General features: G+C 35.7%; 1 protein-coding gene across 1 annotated transcript in view; it reads left to right on the top strand.

Annotated features, from left to right (window-relative positions):
• Positions 1-23,952, top strand: part of ITGA4 (integrin subunit alpha 4) — a 76,791-nt gene that overhangs the window by 38,247 nt on the left and 14,592 nt on the right. Inside the window, exons 15-17 of the mRNA XM_045559315.1 lie at positions 3,281-3,435; positions 13,676-13,825; positions 15,821-15,897. Of these exons, the coding sequence (XP_045415271.1) occupies positions 3,281-3,435; positions 13,676-13,825; positions 15,821-15,897 (382 nt within the window). The remainder of the gene's footprint in view (positions 1-3,280; positions 3,436-13,675; positions 13,826-15,820; positions 15,898-23,952) is intronic.

Below are 23,952 nucleotides of genomic sequence, written 5' to 3'. Positions count from 1 at the left end.
GTTTTAATTTGCATTTCCCTGATAATTAGTGATGTTGAGCATTTTTCATATGTTTTTTGGCCATTTTTCTTCCTTTGAAAACTTCTGTTCATGTCTTTTGCCTACTTTTTAATGGGGTTGGTTTTTTTTCTTGCTGATATGAGTTCTTTGTAGATGGCGGATACATTATCAGATATATAGTTTGCAAGTATTTTCTCTCATTCTATAGGTTGACTATTAACACTGTTGATTATTTCCTTTTCTGTGCAGAAGCTTTTTAATTTTATCAAGCCCCATTTATTTATTTTAGTTGATACTGTATTTGCCTTTGGGGTCTTAATCATAAATTCTTTGCCTAAGTTGATGTCTAGAACAGTTTTTCCTATATTTTCTAATAGAATTTTTATGGTTTCATGACTTACACTTAAACCTTTTATCCATCTTGAATTAATTTCCGTGTGTGGAGAGAGATAAAAGTCTTGTTTCGTTCTTCTGCCTGTGGATACATAGTTTTCCCAGCATTTATTGAATAGGGTTTCCTTTACCTAGCGTATATTGTTGTCTGCTTTGCCAAATATCAGTTGGTTGTAGGTAGATGGTTTTATTTCTGGCTTCTCTATTCTGTTCCATTGGTCTATGTCTCTACTTTTATTATACCAGTACCATGCTGCTTTGTTACTATAGTCTTGTAGTATAATTTGAAGTCTGGAAATGTGATGCCTCTAGATTTGTTCTTTTTGCTTAAGATTGCTTTGGCTATTCGGGCTCTCTTTTGGTTCCAAATGAAGCTTAGAATTATTTTATCTATATCCATGAAATATGATATTGGTATTTTGATAGGGATTGCATTGAATCTGTAAATTACTTATGGCTGTATGGACATTCTAACAATGTTCATTCTACCAATCCATGACCATGAGATGTTTTTCTATTTGTGTCATCTGTGATTTCTTTCATCAGTGTTTGGTAGTTCTCCTTTTAGAGACCTTCCACTGCCTTGGTTAAGTATTAGGTCATTAAATATGAAATGTCTGATTTTGAATCAAAAGTGTAGTTTATTATATCTCAAACAGGAAGCAGTACAATTAATCAAAGTACCTGCCTAAACTATCAAATAGTTTGCCGTCTTAAAGTAGCTTGTTTATGCCAGCAGCAAAGAATCCTGGAGAGCAAGTGGCAATAAAATCGCAAAAGGTGTTTTCCACAGCTTGTTGAGAATTGAATGTATTTCCTTGCAAGAAGTGGTCCAAAGCCTGGAAGGAAGCAGTAGTCAGTTAGTACAAGGTCTAGTGAATACAGTGGACGACAGTTTCCAAGTCCAGCTGCTGTAGTTTGAGCAGTGTTGTTTTTTGTGACATGTGGTCTTGCAAGAGGATTGGCCTGTCTCTATTTACCAATCTCAGCTGCTTAATCACAAGCATCCTCATCATTTCATCCAATTGGTTGCAGTAGACATCTGCTGCAATTGACTGACCAGGTTTCATGAAGCTGTAGTGTATAATACCAGCACTGTACCACCAAACACACACCATTAGCGTTTTTTGATGAATATCCAGTTTTGGACTGTTTTTCTGCACTTCATCTTTATCCAGCCATAGTGCCGAATGGTTGTGATTGTCAAAAAGAATCCATTTTTTATCACATGCAACAATATGGTATAGAAATGGGTTGCCTTTATGTCATGACAGCAAAGAAAGGCAAGCTTCGAGATGATTTCTCTTCTGGTGCTCGTTTAATTGATGGGGAGCCCATCTATACAGCTTCTTTTCCTTGCTGATTTGTTTCAGATGGTTCAGTATTGTTAGAATAGTGTAATGTCAAGTCTTGCTGCTAATTCACACGTAGGTTGAGATAGATTCTCTTCCACTATAGCTTTCAGCTCATCTTCATCCACCTTGGTCTCAGGTCATTCACATAGCTCATTTTCAAGATTAAAATCACCAGAGAACAGAACTTCTCAAACCATCAGCATACTGTGCATTCCTTGGCCACATCCTTCCCAAACACTTCGTTGCTATTTTGAGCTGTCTGCACTACATTGGTTCCACAACAAAACTTATATTCAAAAATAACACAAATTTTTTTACTTATCCATGGTTGCATGAAAATTGCTCTGAAAATTTTTTTTGAAAGATAATCACAAGCCAAACTGTGCATTTGCAAGACTGAGGGTGTACCTTTACAATAAAAATAAAACAAGTGTCAAAGTGAAATGTCAGAGAAACCAACTTTCAAACTTAGTACTTAAGGAAATTGGACATTTCATACTTAATAACCTTAATATATTCATAGTTATTTTCTTGTATTAATAACTGTTGTAAATGCTATCGAGTCTTTCATTTGATTCTCATTTGAGATGATCATGTGGTCTTTTGTTTCTGTTTTTGTGGTGAATCCTGTTTCTTAATTTGCATATCCTTGCATCCCTGGGATGAAACCCACTTGATCATGGTAAATTATCTTTTTGGTGTGCTGTTGAATTTGGTTTGCTAGTATTTTGTTGAGGATTTTTGCATCTATGTTCATAAAGAATATTAGTCTGCAGTTTTCTTTTTTTGTTGTGTCCTTTCCTGTCTTTGTTATCAAGGTGATACTGACTTCATAGAATGGGTTAGGGAGGATTCTCTCCTTCTCAGTGTTATGGAATAAGTTCTGTAGCATAAGTACTAGTTCTTTGTTGTAGGTCTGGTAGAATTTGGCTGTGAATACATCTGGTCTGGGGCTTTTGTTGGGAGATATTTTATTACTGCTTGAATCTCATTGTTTGTTATCAGGTCTGTTCAGGAGTTCTATTTCTTCCTGATTTAGGCTTGGGAGGTTGTGTGTTTCCAGGAATTTATCCATTTCCTCTACATTTTCTAGTTTGTGAGTGTGGAGGTTTTTGTAGTGTTCATGGATGATCTTTTGTATTCCTGCTGTATCAGTTGTAGTGTCCCTTTTTTCATTTCTGATTGACATTATTTGAGTCCTTTCTCTTCTATTTCTGTTTAATCTGGCTAGTCATCTACTGACTTTATCTTTTCAAGGAACCAACTTTTTGTTTCGTTGCTTCCATTGTATTTTTTTTTGGTTTCCATTTTGTTCTGCTCTGAGCTTTGTTTTTTCTTCTGCTGGCTTTGAAATTTTTATTTTTAATTGTTCCTTTTTTCATATTTTTAATTGGTCTTTGAAAAGATATTTCATGGAGAGAATTTAAGATATATCCAGTACTCTATATAACCTTGCCTATTATCACTGCAAAAATAAGAAAATAAATGCATTTATATAATTAATTATTGCAATTCTCTCTACATTTTTACAGTTTTGTTTTACAACATGAGTTTGGATGTGAACAGAAAGCCAGAGTCTCCATCAAGATTTTATTTTTCTTCTAATGGAACTTTTGACGTGATTACTGGAAGCATACGAGTATCAAGCAGAGCAGCTAACTGTAGAACACATCAAGCACTTATGCGGGTAATGTAAACTAATTTTTATTAATGAATATGTAAATTTAAATATTGTCAATATAGTAAAACCTGTTGCATTGGCATCTTTTTATGAAATGTAGTTAAAAACGAGTGTTATCTCCTCCTAAACTACAGCCTGTTCTAGTTAAAGTGTTAGACATTCCCAACCTAAATAGTTTAAAGTTCACTTTTTATCTTTTTTTCACAGTTATCACATTTGACCATATCGCTATTTTTAAGGATTTGCCTGTTTTTTCTCTACAATTGCTATTTTTTTCTTATCCCTGTTTATCCACTTACCCAGAAATATATATCTCTGTATATATACATCAGTAGCTCTGCTGAGTCTCAGATCTTTTCCATGGTAGATTTTTGGGGCAAGTTGAGGGAGGTGGGGAAGTTGGTTTGGTTTTCATACGACTCCAACAAAGCAGAATCCAACATGACTGTTTTTGGATTGTGTCTTTGTCTCCATGCCAGCTTTGTCAGTGATGTCAATGGGAACTTGCACAGTTGTAGCATGGTGGGGATCATCTGTGGGCCAAGACGACAGCTCTCATGATGGTTTGGGGTATGTCCTGCCAAAGCACAGTCGATTTCATGTTTCTTTTATTAAAACACTCATTCCCAAACTGATCATCACGCTCCTTGCATTGGTCAAATTTCATCATATGAAGCAGTGCCAGGTCTTTTTCATTAGGGAATGGTGTACTTCATCAGAAAATCTATTGTCACAGAAAGCCAAACTATTCCCAGGAGCCCTTTCTGGGATTTCAAATAGTAGCCCAGCATAGGACTTAATTTTCCCTTAGATACTTATTCCAGGCAAATGCAAGCAAGCATCAAGACTCCAATACACTGTTAAATGCTAAGAGCAATAATCCCCATGCTATTTCCTCATTTCCCTTAACAGTTTTTATTGTGTACTAGAATAAAGCTATTAGTTGGTTCAGAGCCAAAAGGATAGAATATTAATGTGACCACCATTTGTATGGTAGGAATTAAAGAGGTTCTCTTTTTTTTCATCATTTATAGATATGGTTTTACTTACATTAATTTTAGGGACAAATATTGGGACCATTCTAAGGGCAATAAAAGGACCAACATTAGACGTTCACAAAGAAGTACGTTGCATTGAATTTGTAAAAGTGGCAGGACATTGATCTGGTTTATTTAGTTCTATGTTTCTTGGAATTGTTTCTATGAATAAGGGATCACCAAAATTGTGCACCTTGTTTGGAATAAATTTGTAGCAGAAATTGTAATTTAGCCGAGGTTTCTGTGTTTTGTTGCATATATACGTCTAGTATTGCCATGGTTTTGATGGCAGCAGGATACAGCCATTGACTGTGGCCCATATTGTGAATGTTAAACAGTTGCACTTAAAAAAAATGATTGCTTCCTCTAATATCTTTTTTCCCTTCCTCAGTTACCTTGCTTTTGTTTGGAACATTTTTAAACTCATATATAGAAAGGCAAAAGGTGACTCTAACCCTCTTATTTTCAGCAAACCCAGAGAGAATGTAAGAATGTCAGATGCAGCTGCTCCAACCTTGGATTCTGTCAAGGAGCTCTAGCTGTTACCTAGGAAGGTGTGGGACTATAATGAGGGCACTTTGCCACCTCCACCAGGATGGTAGCCCAAGGCATCAGGAAACACTAATGCTACTATGCTTCTATAGTTTGAAAGCGTAGGACAATAACCTGAATTCTTCATCTTCCTTATAATAGCAGAAAAGAAGATTCACAGTGGTCAGGATGCCTGGGTGGTTCCTGTGTTCCCTAAAATGTGTCCAGTACCAGGAGTGTTAACACCACATGTGTATCTTATCTTTGTACCCCTTACAGTGAAGTGAGGTAACACTTGAGAATTATGTCCTCAGGCCCACTACCCCCAACTGTCAGACAACTCCCTGCCTGTTGGTTGGGCATGCTTTACCTGTATCCTTGTCTCCACTTGCCATGCCAATTAAGCCCTGCCTATCCATTCACTCAGTTAATTGAATAGATATTTATTGAGCACCTACATTGTGTTAGATTCTGTTTGAGACACTTGTGTATATGGTGAATAAGACATGGAGCTTATAATCTAGTGAGGTGAGACAATAATATGAAAAAAATGTCAATTCTAATATTTTAGAAAATATAGGTGACAAAAGAAGGAAAAAGGAGAACAGAGTACAGAAAAGTGAGGAGTGCTGGGGAAAGAGTGAGGCTGTTATTTAAATAGTGTGGTCAGAGCAGGCTTCATTCAGAAAGTGACATCTGAGCAAAGACTTGAAGGAAATGAAGAAGTTACCCATGTAGATATCCAGGATGGTGGTTCTCAACTTTAGTGTATAACAGCAATGCCTGTAGGGCTTCTTGAAACATAAACTGCTGGGCCCCATTCACAGTTCCTGATTCAGTAGGTCTGTAGGGAGCCCTACAAAGTACTCAGGAACACTCTAGCTGCTATGTTGTAAATAGACAATAGGGGACCAACATTTCATGCACAAAGAAGAAGCTACTGCAATGACCCATGTGAGAGATGCCTCCAACAGAGGTGGTGACAGTAGATAAAGTGAGAAGTAGTTGAAGATGGATCCTCTATAATTTGTTGACAGATCATATGTCTGGCATTTGAAAAAGAGAGTCTCATGATGACTCCAAGGTCTTAGCCTCAGCAACTAGAAGAATGTAGTTTCCCTCAACTGAGACAATATTGCAAGAGAAATAACTTTTGGGTAGAAAATTCTGGAATTCATTTGTGGTCCTGCTGTACTGGGGAGACCTATTTTACCTTCAAGTGTAAATATCAATTAAGCATTGATATACACACATCTGTAGTTGAGGGGGAGGCATAAAACTGGAAATATAACTTAATATATCTTTGGCATATGGATGGTTTTTAAAGCCATGTGAGATGGCTGGGATCAGAAGGACAAGAGGGCCAACATCTGCACTCTGGGGCACTAAAACATGAAGAGGTTGGAGAGAAGAGGAGGCCCTCAAAGGAGATTAGAAGGACCAATCAGGAAGGAAAGAAGGAAACCAACAGTGTGTGGTATCCTGGAGGTGAAGTGAATAAAGCAGAGAGGGGGGGGTGGGGCGCATGACTATGTTTTCAATGCTGCTGCTTGGTCACATAAGATGAGGGCTGAGAACTGACGACTGGATTTACCATTGTGGAACCTACTGTGAGCATGACAAAGCGTTTCAGAGGAGTAGTGGGGGGAAAGGAGGAGAGGAACTGGAGACAGCGTATTGGTTATTCTTTCACAAAATTTTGCTCCATAGGTCACCAAAGAAATGGGATTGGGAGTCAGTAGCTGATAAGAGAAGCAGAGTGAAGAGGTTGTTTTTTTGTTTCTGACTTTTCTTTTACTAGCTCAGGAGAAACATCAGTGTGTTTTTATGCTTATAGGCATGCTCCAATAGAGTGAAAAACTTGTGATACAGGTGAGAGGGGAGAATAGTTTGAACAAAATCCTTGAGAAGGCAAGAGGGGTGGGATTTAAGAGTACAAGTGAAAGGGTTGGTTCTAGATAGGCAGGTGCCTAGTTAATCTGTCTGTGTGCTTGCAGATGCTGGGTAGATGTGGTGGTGAAGACCATGGAAGTTCTCTTCTGAGTGCTTTAATACTCAGTAAAGTAAGAGGCAAAGTCATCAGCTTGAGTAGGGATGGGGGGAAGTGGTATGTGGAGTTGGGGAGAAGATGTGAAACAGTCTTCCTGGAGAATGGGAGAGTAAGGAAGTACAGTGTGGTTTTCAGATGGTGTCAGAGTCTGCTTGCACTCGTGGTCATAAAGTGAGTGTAGTCAGTGTGTTTGTGATTTTTTCTGGTCACGTTCAATCCTACAGGTGGAAGTAGATGGAGAGTTACGATTAACCAGGGCTGTGGTTTTGTTGAGAGAGTGAAGCAAGCAAGTTGAAGGAGTATGCAAGAGAATGGTTACATTTTTGGCCCTGACGTTGAAGCAGAATAAGGAGGGGAGAAGAGGGCATCAAAAAGATGAGGGACGGGGAAAAAAATTGAATTGGAGATCTCAGTGGGTTCAGCACATTGTTGGAACTGAGTATTAAAGGGAATGAGACAGAAAGATCCAATAGATACTATAAACATGTAAAAGCCCTTGGAGACTTGAAGGTGAGGAAAAAATTGAATTTTTTTTTTCTCACAATTCCTTGAGTATCCCATGCAAATCGAAGTCTTTAAATCTACTTGCATTTACAAGAGCCATTGCATTCTTTGATGGTGGAGAATTTTGCTATTCAAAAGACCCCAAGTTTTATTATAAAACTTTTCCTTAAATCTTTCTCTTTTAATCACACATTCTCTAGTTTCATGCCAGATCTTCTTGGAATACAAGTGGCATCTTTAACTATCTAATAAGAATCTATGTCACTGGCATCTAAATTTTCTGGCCTGTTATTTTTCTGAGGCTATATGTTCACTTATCTGGTTGGTAGAGGCATTAGTTTTCTCAGGTCTAATCAGTCTACTCTTTGTAATTAAAATAGTATCACCTAGGATTATTTTACTTGGCTGGTCAAAATGTTTTCCTCATAAAATAAGAAGGAAGGAAGAATTTTTTTTTTTTTTGCTTTTAAAAAAACCCTTGTATTGTAATTGTTTGCAATTATTCCAAGCTTTAATTTTTGCTATTAGAGCCATAAAATTATTGGATTTTGCTGAAGCGAAATGTAGAATTTAGATTTGAGAGTTCATGAAAGGTTTATATGATAGGAGGGAAATGGTTCATTTTACTTATACCTTATGTTTTCTCTGCTAAAAGCCTCTTCTGTTCATCACTTCACTCTATGAAAAGATGTTTCTCCATCCCTATAAGTATGTGAAAATTAATCTTTATTCAAGTATACAACTTTATCAGACCTTAGTAATGTCTTAGGACAAGATCTTAGGATAAGGGATAATTTTGAGGCTATTTTGATTCAGGGAAACCCAAACCATAATCTGCAGAAGTTTTTAGAAATGTTAGAACAGCTATGGTAGTGAGACTCCCCTTAGGTTTTGGTGGATGATATTTCTTGGTTGATTTTGATGGAATCTTTGCATTAAAATATTCACAAATAATTGATTTGATAAATGAAGAATGGTGCTACCTTGGGATAACAAATGAAGCAATGAGATTCCTGTTGCAGCATTTCCAATAAAATTGGAAATATCTAGCTCAGGTGCTGAACCTGAAATGCCTGTCCCCATAGACATTCTGAGATCCAGGGACTTCAATGGCCTTAGCATGCAGTGGACACGATTGAAGCTCTGACTCGGGGCGGGGGGGGTGGGGGGGGCGGGACGGGGCGGGGAGGACATGGGCAATACATATAACCTGAACTTTTGTACCCCCATGGTAAGCTGAAATAAAAAAAAATTTTAAAAAAAAGAAAATCATGAAGTCAACCTATGCACCTATATAGTAGATTACTTCATTCTTTTCTTCAATTTCTCAAATTTCTAAATTTTGGATTTCTGAAATATAGGGAGTTTATTTTGTTTTGTAAGTCTTTTGGTGACTTCTAAAACTCATCTTTTTTCTACAATAATTTCAAGAAAATGTGTATTCAATTAGTAAATGCATTTTATTTGTATTTATTTCACTTATATTATTGAGCTATACACATGTGTAGTTTAATGGAATGTCATTTTCTCCAAAGCAGTAATTTTTTAACCACAGTACACTATGGACTGATTCATGTATGCAGACATTTCCGCTGAAAATCTAAGTGCAAGCAAACTATTGATATATAACCATACTGATATTGTGGTATTCTAGAAGTGGATTTATTAGTATAACACATGTTAATTCTTAGGTTGTGAGGTCTTTGAGCCAGGATGTTATCTTTTGCATGTTTATATTCTTGTATTCTTCTTAGAGAAAACACAGCTCATTACATAAGGCAGAAACTCAATAAATTTATAGATGCTGTGTTCTCGGTGCTATTTAATGACTTCTATAAGAAAAATATAGACCAGAGACCAATAGACTAGAGTTCTATTGGTCTAATGGTTAGGGCCTGTCATGGGGTTGTTGTCTTTTCTCAGGGAGTCGTAGTGCAGATGTTTGACAGTTCTCTACCGCCTGAACCAGGCTTACTAGATAAAGTGGTTCTAATTACATGTGAATGGTGATGGTTCAGGTACCAATCTCTGCCTTGGTCTCACCTTCTCCTTCCTCAACCCCACATTGGTACCAGGGGTGTATTTTAGAAACACAAATCTGATCATATTCCTTGCTTAGAATCTTTCTATGTAAGAGCCTCCCCGGCCCCTTTTATGTGTAGCTTAGGTGGCCCTCCTTCCTCTGTACTTGTGCATGCAAATATCAGAATATTCACCCCCTACACTATCTGTATGGATTTATGGGATATAAATTGTGATAAAACTGACTTTCACTTTTGTATCCTCAGAATCTTCTTGAACACAGACCCATGAATAGATATCTTCAAGTGTTTATGTCCAATATCATTTTTATTTAATAATATTTTCTAAATATTTTGGCCTTACCCTTTAAATAAATTTCTTTAGTACATAAACACAATAGGAGGATTTGGGCCTATAGCTCAGCTCTCAATTTGTCCAGAAATACAGATTTCCATGAAAGTCAAGCAAGAAGACAGATTTTGTATAATTTCAGGCATGTGCTAATTTGCATGCTTGTGGGTTCCCTATTTTATGTAATTGTCCATAAAAATGTGGCATGGAATCTTCATTATTTTTAATATAGATAGCACATGCCAATCCAAATTAAAAATTTTAAGCAAATCTACTTTCTTCCTCCCCAATACTTAATTAGCCACTTTAAGACACTTTTGACATTACAGCTTTTGTCCTTAGGTGGAGCTGTTAAAGTTAAACAAGTGTGAATATCTGTCAGATACAGTTCTTGCAAGAGTGCATGTACATTTTATATATTGTGAGAAAAGCATAATTAATAGCTAATTAGGATAATGAAAGTAATATACACCAGATGTAGAGAAGACCTTGTGGAAAATTAGTATGAATTAGATAACATGTGATTTGGTCAAAGCAAGCTTGTTGAGAAGAATTAAAACAGTGGACATGTGGAGGGCCAATCAGTGGCTGTCTAGCTCCTACACCTAGGGAATAATTTAATCAAGTTTGCTATTGTAATACTCAGGGCTTCAAGCTGTTCCGTTTTCACAAGTTGGTAACTTGGGATTTGGGCCTTGATTTGAAGCATTCCTATATGGTCAAGGTTTCGTGTTGGAGATGATCACTTATCAAGTAATTTAATAAAAAGCCTGTCTGTGTATAAGAATAGAAAAGTAATCAGATCTCGGGTATTCTGATCCATGCTGCAAATCTTCTACATACCATTTAATAAATAGAAGTCTGATACTTGCTACATAATTCATTTTCTATTTAATGTTGATTGGTTAGCAATAGCCCAATTTTCTTATGTCTTCCAAAGGTTCACCAGAATTTCTTATTCTAAGAAACTGAAATTCAGTAATTCCTTGGTTGGCTCATATAGCTACATTTCAAAGCAACATACGTATATTATGATGTCTAAATGTTTTACTACATCTTGTCATTTAATCGTCACAATGAGGTATAGGTATATCACCATCATCTTCAATATTCCCATTTTCAGGTGAGACAACTGAGCAATAGACAGATTAAGTAACTCGACCAAGGTTACATAGACAAGTGATAGACCCAAGATTTGAATACCAGTTCTCCACCTTCAGACCACTTGCTTTTAACCACTATATACAAAAATTGATAATTTTGTAAATAAGAAAAGATTATGTCCTTTTTGTTTGTAATTGCATAAAGACATGGTCATTCTTATTACTTCACTGATTTTTTTTTAAATCAAAAGTTACTATAGATGTAAGTAGCACAGTTGTAATCTACATGGTAGGTATTTTTCCCCTATTCTTTAGGGATTATTAACTGATGAACTTTGAAAATAATCTGTTCTTTATTTGCTTTTAGGCAATACAGTTTAAGCCATATTCCAATCCTGAAATGTCTATAGATAAATAGAGTCCTGGTCCACTGATATTACTCAGTAGAATGTCGGCCAAACACAGTGTCATGGTTCTACCCCAAGGAGCTCATCAGGCATATATAGAAACCTCAATTATGGTTTAAGTTAATATATCTAGCCTAGATGAAAACAATTGACTCTTTTTTTAAAAGTCAAGAGGGACTTTGTTGAATCTATTTTTTTTAAATAAGAAGTACCTATAGACTGAAATGGGCATATGAAAAGTGAAGTCAAACTGAGCTGTAAATTATTAGTACGAAAGATATCATAGTCTGTGACCAATTCTTCAAATTATCTTCTGAGTATAGTAATAATTCTAATCAAAGAAAAATAAAAACCACATAGATTTTCTATACTAGTTCCTGTGTAGGTGGACTATATCTGCTAATTATGAACTGCTCTCTCAAATCCTGAGATTATTTTCACTTTTAATTTTTGTTGTGTTTAAGACACTTGTTTTATAAATTTGCCATCGACGTGTCATATTTCATGTAATTTGTCAATTGAATTGTTATGAATCCTCTTAGATTAATTTATTAGTAAAATCTTATTAGCCTACCCTCTTAGATAAGGAGAGGAAAAGAAATCTATTTTATTCAGTACACTTTGGAAATTACAGTTCTGTCCAGGGAGGGTCCAAAAAGGTGCTTTCTAAGAGACACGATGTTTTATATCTTACCTGACTTCCATATACAGCTATCTCTCAGTATCCACAAGGGATTGTTTCCAGGATCCCCTGAGGACACCAAAATCCAAGCATGCTTAAGTCCTTTATATAAAGTGGTATAGTGTTTGCATATAACCTATGCACATCCTCCTGTGTACTTTAAATCATCTCTAGATTGCTTATAATACCTAATACAATGTAAATGCTTTGTAAGTAGTTGTTATACTGTATTTAGGGAATAATGACAAGAAAAAAGTCTATATGTGTTCAGTGCAGATGCCACTATCCATTTTTTTTTTTTTTTGCCAAATATTTTTGGTCTGCAGTTGGTTGAATCCACAGATGCAAAACACACAGACACAGAGGGCTGATGGAGATTTGAGAGACTATAACATTTACTATCTAGTGAAGTACTTGCTTAATTGAATGACAGACGCTTTCAAAGTCATTTCTTGTTGATTATTTTACTGGTAGTGTGCATAATAAATAATTTTGATGATGTGGAATATTCTCTTTTAATGAGGACGCTAGAAAATAATCAAAAAGATAAAATCATTTTTAAGTTCATAGAAAATACCTTTTTAAATAGAAAAGTAATGTCTGAATGTAGAAATAAAGATTCAGATGTCAGAATTGGCAATCAACTGTGATAAAATCAAGAACTATTTCCTTGGAAACAGGGTGATAAATTTCAAAAGTCTAATTATTCAAAAAGACTTTCTTTGACCACATATAAACAAGAATAGGAGTGAGAAATGCTGTGTAGAAATTAGTTAAGATATTAAGGTTAAAAGAATGTGTCATACAGAGCAGACTGGACTCTGGATGGGTTACAATTCCTGTGTAACTGATAAATCTAAGAGCTCTTTCTTTGTGAAATATAAAAGCACAATAAACCTAAAAAACTATAACAAATAAGAAAATCAATAAAGTTACTAGGATGTAAAATTAAATATGCAAAACAAATAACTTCCTTATATACCATTCATCATCTGTTAGAAAATGTAATGGGAAAAGGTCCATAAAGAATATCAAAGAATTAAAAAGGATGTTTCATAATAAATATGGAGTCAAATGAATCAAATGGAATCAAAATGTTACTGACAGATACAACAAGAAAACTTCATTAAATAGATCATTTTTCTACAAGTTTATTATAAGGTAGTGCTAAATAGAATAAAATATTGATTAGCACTTTGAAATGATTTACAAAAAGGTTTATAATGAAGAATGCTTACATCATAATGTCAAGTTATAATAAAATGCATAGAAAATAGCATAGAAGGAAATATGCCCAAATATAGACCTTTGTAACTATTACTGGACGGTTATAGTTTTCCATTTTTGTCCTCCTCCTGTGTTTTTCATAAGAAACATAAATGCTTTTGTAATGTGAAAAAATATATACATTCAGTTTTATAACAGTTTAGATAAAAGGTAAGTATTTGCTTTGGATTCCATGCGTTGTGTTTGGCCTTCTGCACGAAACCAGTTTTATATATACTTTTATCTACAATCTTTCTTTTGTTATTAATGCATATGGTTTTCAATTTCCATAGAAAGATGTGCGGGACATCCTCACCCCAGTGCAGGTCGAAGCCGCTTACCACCTTGGGCATCACGTCTTCAGTAAACGAAGCGCAGAGGAATTCCCACCACTTCAGCCAATTCTTCAGCAGAAGAAAGAAAAAGACATGATCAAGAAAACAGTAGGAATATCTTCCTTTATTCAAAACATTATGTGACATATAACTAAAGAATTTCTTAAAAATATGACATAATTCTGAAGAAATGAACCACATATCTGAATTCTCTTAGAATTTTTTATGAATGAGGGTTTTCTTATAAAAATAGATTTATGGTATGTCTTGTTTTCCATTTTCTCTATTTTTTTTATATTCCCTTTAGGATATTGAGCTGAATATTTTAAAATATATATTTAGTCACAGCAGTAATGTTCCATATATATAAAATGTTAATTTTCTCTCCCCGATGCCTTCCCAGTGAAGAAAATATATTATTAGAGAGTAATGGAAGTAAGTTACGTTTGTGAGTTGATTATTCAGTGTCATCCTGTGTGCTCAGTTCATCTTCCTCTTTCTCATTTCCTGTCTGTCTCACTGTCACCCTACCCACAGATTCACTCGCGTCTTTCTAGTCAAATTCCCTTGTTCAGTTTTAGTCATTTATAAACATGTATATTTGTGTTTTACAACTACTTTTAAAATTTCATTATGGGCTTTTCAGCCACATGCCAGGATTAATGGCATTTAAGATGGATCCTGCATTGTAAACAGTGAGCTGCTCTTTTCTAAGTTATTCCAAAATATTTCAGTTTCACTAGGACTCTCAAGAGTCCTAGTGTTCAGACCTTTACTGTCCAACAGCACAGACATAGTGTTTGTCCCAAAACAGGATGCGTTTGGGTATGGTGAAAAGGTTTCATTAAGACATTCACTAATGACACACCGAATGTCAAAGATGAAAGGGACTTTTAAAGGTCTACTTCATATCCTGTCCAGACAAAATTGCCCCTAAGTCACTGAAAGATATTTGAGCTTGCAGTCATCACTGTCTAGTCTAGAATACTAGATCAAATGAAGATAACTTAAGAGTAGATTTTCTCTATACCCTGATAGGAAAATATTTATGGAAGTCTGGTTTTTTTCTTTTCCTCTTCTATTGAACTTCAGTTTTCAATATCAACTGTTTTTAAATGTCTTTAATAATGAAAATCTCACTATTGCAAGTGTACAGCCAGAACCTTAGTAATTTGTAGTTATTAGGGTAACCTGTATTTTGATTCTTAGAACAACCTGCTTTACAAATAGGAGTTGCAGAAAAAATCCTATTTACTTAACCATTTAAAGCAATATTTACACTTCTCCCCCCGCCCCGCCCTATATCTGTGGTCGGGTGTGCTATTTGAAAGTACTCTAGTCACTTCCACTTCATGTACCTGGCTCTTTCTCTGACTTTCTAGATTTCTCTTTCTTTTCTGCATCTCTCTCTCTTTTACCTATTGCTGTTATCTTCGTTTCTTTTTATCCTCATTATTTTCTTTTTTCCTGCCTATACCTCAGGTCTTTCCATATACCTTATAGCATCTCTGGATCTATTAAAATGCTCAGAGTTAAATTCTGGAACCTGTACTATCATTTAATTTTGTCCAGTGTTTCTCAAAGTAAAATTTCCTAATTTCTGCACATAGCTAATTTAATATAAATGACACTATATGATTATATTTAAGTGATACAAATATAAGTGAATATAAAATCACTATTCTGACATTTGCCAAAATTTAAGTTCCATGGTTCTGTGCAGTAAATGGGATCAAACTCCAGCACCAGAAAATTGAGAGGAACTCAATGAAGAACATCTTGGCAGCTAATATTCATTGTCTTATTATATGTAGAGTGCCTTTTATTTAGCTTTTTTCTCAAACTTTATTTCATTTATCAAATTTGGGCTTTAAATTTTACCTGTTGGAACAACTTAGTTCCTTTAGTCCTACAGTAATTTGTCATTTGAACCCTACTGATTCTCAAACTGAACGTTTTAAAAGGGATAAAATAAGGACTTATCAAATTGATGTATTCATTTCATTTTTCTCATGTACCACAGGAATCTTATCCTTTAAAATATACAGAAATATATCTACTGATTGAACTAAAATAAAAAATATTATCATATTTTATTTCCAGATAAACTTTGCAAGATTTTGTGCCCATGAAAATTGTTCTGCTGATTTACAAGTTTCTGCAAAGGTTGCATTTTTGAAGTAAGTGTAGTATATTCTCTGTATTCCTTAAGAGGGGTAATAAGGGTGTGCACATGGGTTACAAAGAGAAAAGGACTCAGAACTAACCCGAGAATTAGCAGCATTTAAAGAACTGAAAAAGAACAACGTTCTACTGAGAGATTAAATGATCTATACATCATCCACAGTAAGTACACATTTAAGGATTACCGCTTTTCAAAGAATGAGACTATATAAGCACCAAGGCTTTATGAAGCATGTTTTAATCTTTTATTGATAACTCTGAAGATATTTCAGGGTTTAATTGTGCCTTGGGTAATCATTATTATAATTGTAGTTATGTTTTAGACATTTGTAAGTGCTTGTTAATAGAGTTTTGGTTGCAAAATGAGCTTTCACTTCATAATGCTTAGTTTTTTATTGCCTAGAAAACTGGTTATATCATTCAGACTGACATATAAAACAATCCACATATGACAAATTTGAAAGGGAATAAACCATCTCGCTCTTCTAAATTCATAGACGGGGAAACAGAGTAAAAAGGAAATATATGTGATGTGCTTAGAATAGCATCTCACACAGTGAAAACTAGATAAATGTTGGTTGCTGTTGTTATTTTATGATGGGAAATAAACCATTGCAATTTTGTATTATGTCTAGATCTTCTATATTCAAATTATTTTGCATATGAGAAGGAAGATGTGAAAAATGAGGGCAGAGAGAAAGAACCCACACTTCAGAGTGAGGTTTGATGATGATATATGGGAAGTGAAAGAGAGGAAGGACATGCATCAGTGACAGGGCAGGGAAATGGAAAACTACTTTCAGGGAGTTTGGGGATATAAAGGAAATAAGGTTAATTTGGGGCATGTCGAATTTGGAGTGACTTTTGTATGTAGCATTCCGCTTGAAAATCTAGTTCAGGATTATGTTTGGAAGTTCTTCCACACATTAGTGATTTGTGAGATTGCCCAGGGGGGTGGAAATGTGGATTTCACAGAGAAAAGCACCAAGGATCAAATCTTAGGGGACAGTTTCATTTAAAGAGCTTAAAAGGAATTAGGGATTCCCTGAGGGTGACTGAAAAATACCTACAGAGAACTAAAAGGAGAGCTAAATCCATGGTGAAATGGCCAACGGAGAATATAAAAAGGGGGCTTAATATTGTAAAATTTATTGAGAGATCAGATAGTGTAATGAAGAAAGATCATGGGGCTTGGCATGTACAATGTGGCTGGTGGGGGAAATAAAGGGTGTCATTGGCAAATTTTGAGATCATAATCTCAGCGCAATAGTAGCCAAGTGACAGGGTCAGTGACTGAGAAAAGGAGAGCATCCTGGAACAAGTAGGTTCAGTTGGAGAATTTTTATGTATTTATCAAATGTTTATTTAATCACGAGGAGATGTTAAGTGTGAAGAGTCAACAGCAGGGAGAAGAATAAATTGGAGAAAACTTAAACTTAACTCCCAGGGGGTGCTTTTCTGTCCCTGCTTGAAGTCTCCTCAGAAGCATTTGACAGCTGTTCACTTTCTCTTTTGCATGTCTTTCCCTTTAATTTCTACGATGCCATCCTACTCCCATCCTCCTCCTACGTCTCTAGCCCTTCCTTCTTGGTTACCTCTGGTGGATCTTTAATTTTGGCATCCTAAATGGTCCTCCCTCAGCTATTTCTGTCACTACTGTATCTTCCCTGGGTAGTCTTGCCCACAACTGTGACTTCACCTGGCATGCCTACACTGCTGACTCCTAACTCAGTACCTCTGGGCTTTACACCCATGTATCCAGTTGCCTATTAGACACGTTCTCCTGAGTGGCCCATAGATTCAATCTGCCTAGTCACTATCCAGGAATGGCATTAGTAAGTTACTGAGGCCAGAAACCAGGGCTTGACCTGCATTCTTCTCTGTCTCTCTCACACCTAACATCCAGAATTATTAATTCTACAATAATACCACCTAGAAAATGTATTTCTTATCCCTCATACTTCTCTGTCTCTACCACTGTTGCTTCAAACCACTAAATAGCTCTTGTCTCCAGCTACGTAACCTTAAGTCCTGCTGGGCCCCTGGTCCCATTGCCCTGTGCTCCATTATTTCATGTCTCTCTCCACACTGTCCTGGAAGGTGCTGCAAACCGGGTTCCTGTCCTTTCATCTTTGTGCTCCCAAAGCCTAGCAGAGTGCCTGGAATGCTGTAGGTGACTAATAGAGGTTTGCTGAGACTGGAACAAGTTCCCAAATGGGATCAGACCTACAGGTAGAGGAGTTAGCCTTAGAAAGAAGTTAAGAATCTTCTTATCTTAAACTAAGAAGCTATGAAAAGATGCTTGACATTATTAAGAAATTTTAATGTGAAAGGAAGGGAAATGTAGAGAATTCATGGATAGCTACAGTAAAAAGCAAGTTCATATATGGTAACTGAGGGCTTTAGTGATGGGTTTGTAAACTTGAATGGGAAAAGATTCAGAATACCTGTTATAAAAAGGACAGAGAGTCAACCAGGAATAAGTAAAAAGCTTAATAAACAGGGTGAAGTACTCAACTGGAGTAGGATCACATATGGCAGAGAATAAATTATTTTTACTTAGGCTAATGCCAGGATAGCCTTGAGCATCCATAGTCAGGGACCAACAAGCCCTAACCTATTTGATTGATAACTGGACTTTGTACTTAAATTATCCAGATTGACTGCTCAGATAATCCAAAAACAGTGACTACTAACTGTATTCCAGCATGTAGCAAGGTGCCTTTGTTGATTTATTAGTAGAATAAATGCCATTTATGTATTTATTTTCTTCCTAAAATACTTAATTTTCTTGGTGGTTTTGCCCTCATGGACCTTTGATAAGAGTTGCTTGAGGGGAAAAGCTTTTCTAAGCTACAAATAGTGTTTCCATTTTCTTCAATCAGACACTCCTGCTGTCACCTTTGTCATTTGTCATTGCAATGTCTCTGGCCTATGAGAAGATGGAACACTGAAATCTATAAGGGGAAATGTAACTGAGAATGCTTCTTTCCTGAAAAATAAAGATCTGTCTTATTGAATTAAGATATGAAATTATTAATTTGAATTATTCATTTTTCTCCACTATATGTTTTCTCACAAGAAATATTATCTACTTTGCATTTTTAATTTGAAGTGATAATATTTCTTTTAGTTTAAATATCAAGCTCATAATGATTTTAAATGCCAGTCAACAGATTGTAAGGCAGTGTTTCTCAAGGTGTGGTCTTCTAGCCAATGTCATGAGAATCACCTGGAATGCTTGATAGAAATGCAGGGTCCTGAGCTCCAGACCATCCAAATCAGAGTCACTGGGGACCAGGCCAGAAATCTTCACAATAGGGCTCCAAGCTCTTATGACACTAAAACCTAAGAACCAATGTGGGGGTGAAGTGCTGCAGATTGGAAGTCAAACTTACCTGCTTCAAGTCCTGTATCTACCATTTTACTAGCGGGGTGGCCTTTTCAGAAGAGCCTTTTAGCCTCTATAAACCTCTTTCCTCATCATTAAGTGGGTATAAATAGCTCCCACTCTTTAAGGGCATTTTAAAGATAAAATACAATAATGCGTGCCAAGTGCATAGTGCAAAGCCTGATTCACATGAGGCTTCAGTAAAAGCTGTTATTATTTTTGATACATTATGGTTGGAATATTTATAGATCATTATACATTTTTTTAGTTTGTCCATAAAATGAAATATTGCAAATCCTAAACATTGTGAATATATACTTTATGTTCTGAGAATACAGCGGGCTGTGACTGGCTCAATAGTTTGCAGTCTTACGAGGTTTGAAGTGGCATGAATGCCGGTATTAAGTAAGTAGACACCATACCTTTTATATCAGTTAGGAAAGTTACAGGCTGTGTATTTCTATTAGGTAAATGGTAATTTATTTGGGAAACTTTCAAATGAAAACTCTCCTAATGAATTTTTTAGACCCACAGTGAAAGGTTCTGACAAAGTGCTTTGCATTTTTAGTAAATTATATCCTATCGGACAAAAATATGCCTCTCCCACAGAGGTGTCCTTTCTCCCTTCTCAGAAACAGTAGGCAAATTGTGACCATATGTTCCATGCATTCTCCCAGCTATAACTCTGCTGGCACTAATGGTATTTATGTGCCCCAGAGCTATAAACCTGTTATAGGTAAATGTATTTACTCAGTAAAGAACATGAGTTTCTGAAGACCACAGTAATAAACTGCCGACAGTACACTAAACAGTGCTTACGCACTTGGTCTCATCTTTTCATTAAGTTGAGACTTCCTCCTGTACGTCTAAATTCTCAGGACAGTAAACTATATTCAAATGGACTTCCAGTGCAAAATACTGGTGAACAAACATTACTTCATCAAAATTACAAATATAATTATTAGCCATCACACAGGCAGTCTAAAATCAAATCCTTCATATGGATTACTGATATATAAATGATACTATAGTACTTCTCTTCTGCATGTCAGTCATACTTCTAGGAGTTGTAATGCAGGCTTTCCCTGAATGATTGCTTTCATGTCTAATTGCAAGTTACAGAATACTTAACTAATATGATTACTTAAACAATAAAGGCATCTTAGTTATTTGTATAATAAAGAGTCTGGAGGTAGGAGGTGTTCACAGGTTTGGTGAGCAGCTACCAAAGATTGGACATTGATGGTTATCTTTCCAGTTCTCTTGGCTTTTTCCTTATGATCACAAAAGGGCTGCAGCAGCACCAAAGTTCTAAGCAAGGTAAAAGAGGCAAGAGCAAAAGTGCTTGCGGCAAGGGAAGTACCTTATCAGATTTATTCTGATTAACCAGACTTGTGTCACATGCTCACCCCAAATCTATCATGATTGAAGGAAAATGGAATCATCATGATCATATTAGATGGATCATGATTCATTCCCTGAAGCTAAGCTAGAGGCGTGCCGTCTGCAATATCAAGGGAATGTTGCCTGCCACCTTAATAATCTGGGGTTCTGTTGGCAGCTAAGAAGGGAAATCACAGTTGGGGTAGACAATGAGCAATGAGCAACATCTGCCACTATGCTGTTAACCCCCAAAAGAGCTAGTTTAATGAAATTGTCTATTTTTAAAATGGAGATAGTAGGAATATAGGCCTCAATGACCTCATAAGGTTGGGGAGGGTGAATTATATGCTTTGTATACTATTATAATAAAACATTGTAGTTCAATCTTCTAGTTCAAGTTTTTCTGCTGTTCTCCCCTTGACCTCAGTGAGTTTGCCTTTATTCAATAAAATCTTCTTAACTGTCAGGTAACCTGTCTATTCCAACAGGCAAGAATTTTTCAGTATTTTCTTTCTTCCTAAAGTCAGTCATAAAGAAGAAAAGAGGATAAAATTTTATTTGGGCCTGTAGGCTGCTTGCTATTCTTTTGTCGAATAAATGAGTCGAGTATCTTGACACAGTGAAGTATGGTATCAGTTTATATTATATTTTGTTCTAGCATCTTGATTAAAAACAAGTTAGCTATGCAGCCCTAATTCATTTTGTCGAGGCAAAGTGCGTTTATTACGCTATGACTTGGAAAGCATCTCTTGCAAAATAAAACCATATCATTCACTCAGAAAAAAACACAGAGCCTGGTGTTATAATACATCATTTTTCTATTTTTCCTCTTTCACTTATTAAGTTATGATTCTGTATGTACACAGTACATTGATTTGTTTAAGTTACATGGATTCTAGGCTGCTTTGTAAATTTCAAGTCTGCATTATGCATGTTTTAATGAAAATGAACTATGGGTCCAGGGGAAAGCTCTGGTTCAGTCTTGTCGCACTTCCAGATGTGCACCTGGTCCTTTATTGTGTCTCACATAGGAAGCTGGTGCGTATCTTTCCAATGGCACCTTGTTAATGAATCAAGATACAGTAAGGTGTATATTTTTTTAAAAAGAGTAGAATTGTAATTATGGTAATGTAGCAAAATAGCTTAAAAATGGAAAATAAACCAGGAGTCTAGCTGCTGAAATGTGAACACTGTGTTTCCCTTTAATGTGCTGTTGTCTTGGAGCCTAGCTGTTTATGCAGTGCTTTCACCTTCTGTTGCTTGTCTAAGTGCCAACTTCTTTCCCAAAGGTGTTCAGTGACTAATGCTTTGGTTATGAGCCAGAATATTTTATAAACGTCTATTTCTAGGCAGCTCTTCTACAAGTCTTAATTAAACTTTAATGTCAAGCTGAAGTTTACTTTTAGAACCTCTTAGGTTCCTTTAGTTGTAACATGATTACAGAATGGTGGGGCAATGGAGGACTCGCATTGTTGCCACGCATTTCTACTTTTCCGTTTCACACAGTGCTACCAGGCAGACGTGTACTTACTTAACCCAAAGGTTTACAATGCAGGGATGAGGAAATCACAGCCATTCCCTAAAATGTTGGGATAGCACACTGTCACTCAAATTCCTGCACCCTGAAATGATAGCCAGGGTTTAGAATTACTGCTTTGTTAGTTATTATACATTCTCCCTGCAGTATCCAACTTCTCAAATCAAAGATCAGAACCTAGAGATGGTATACACAGAATTGTTCTTTTTCCCTTTCATCTTCATGTCTGGAATACCACCAAGGAGTTTTGAGGACCAAAGGATTATTTTCTGTAATTCTGTTTGGTATCTGGGGGTAAATGCTTTCATCCTATGAAGCCTCTATTACAGTAAGAATACATTTTAATTAAATATAGTAATATGTCGTGTGTTTATTTTGAAATTAATTATACTCATCAGATTGCTCTATAGCAGAAGCCCACATCTTTTTTCTGTGAAGGAAGATAGAGTGTAAATATTTGAGCCTTTGTGGGACAGAGATTCTCTCAGACTACTCTGTCATTGTAGTGCAAAAGTGGAGCATGGTGTGTTCCAATAAAACTTTATTTATAAAAACAGGCAGACACAAATTAGACCTTCAGGCAGTAGTTTACAGACCTCTGCTCTATGATATGTTTGGTTTTCTTATGTCCTTTTGCAGCACTTTTTGTTATTTAAAAATAGTTCCTTATAGTCCATTTTGTTATTTAAATATAGTTTGTCAGTATAACTTAAGATGGTTGCCAAAATAAGCCAAGATTCAGAGATTTTAAGAAATTAATTCTGGGTTAAAAAATACATATATTAGAATCTGCTCCTAGATAGATATACATAAAAGTAGATAAAGATATATATAATCAACAGAATTACAAGTATATGTTCGCCAAAAGACTATAATAGTTCCAAACTGGAAATTGCCAAAATTCCTATGGATAACTGACTGGATAAATAAAATGTGGCATATTCATAAAATGGAAATGACAAACATTTCACAACTAAAATTATCAATATGTTAATCTCACAAAACTTGGAGTAAATGAAGCCCCACAAAAGAACAGATACGCAAAGATTATGTACTCTATAACCCCATTTATATAAAATGTAAACCCAGTTTATACTATTTAAAATAGAGTGGGTGGAGGTAATAACTGGAAGGAAGAGAACACAAATGGATTTTCTACAGTGTTGGTTGGTACTGTTTTTCTTGATCTGGGTGCTAGTTTCCTGTGTGTATTCAGTTTGTTTTGAGCTGTACAATTAGGATATGTGCATTTTTCTATAAATGTATTATACTTTGATAAGTTTAAAATAAAAAGATAAGAATAAGAGGGGAAGAACTTTCAAGTGTTAAGTGAACTGTTCAGTTTCTTAGAGCTATATGAGAATTTTAAAAGTGGGGGAAAGTCTATGATTAAAATTTTGTTTACACATTGAGGTTGATAGAATTAATAACTTATTTCTCAAAAACTATACCACCTTTCTGGTATTGATTTTGCCATGATCATGGGATGATGCCATTAATTTATAGGTCATTCCAATAGGTTTATCACCATTAAAATGTTAGCTCGTGTGGGTGGGACACAGCTCACAATAATATATTGCTAGATACTTACTTTCTTAATGAAACATTTGGAATTTGTATAGCATCACAGAACAGATAAACATGGCTATAAGGCTATAAGTTGACAGGATTTATATTGATGAATTCATAAACTATTAACAGTCAGTAACTTACACAATAATTTCCCTAATTTTTCTAACA

This window comes from Lemur catta, chromosome 8 (assembly GCF_020740605.2).
Source record: "Lemur catta isolate mLemCat1 chromosome 8, mLemCat1.pri, whole genome shotgun sequence".
NCBI classification, from domain to species: Eukaryota; Metazoa; Chordata; class Mammalia; order Primates; family Lemuridae; genus Lemur; species Lemur catta.
The sequence above is the reverse complement of the archived record's forward strand: the minus strand, read 5'-3'. Positions and strand labels throughout refer to the sequence as shown.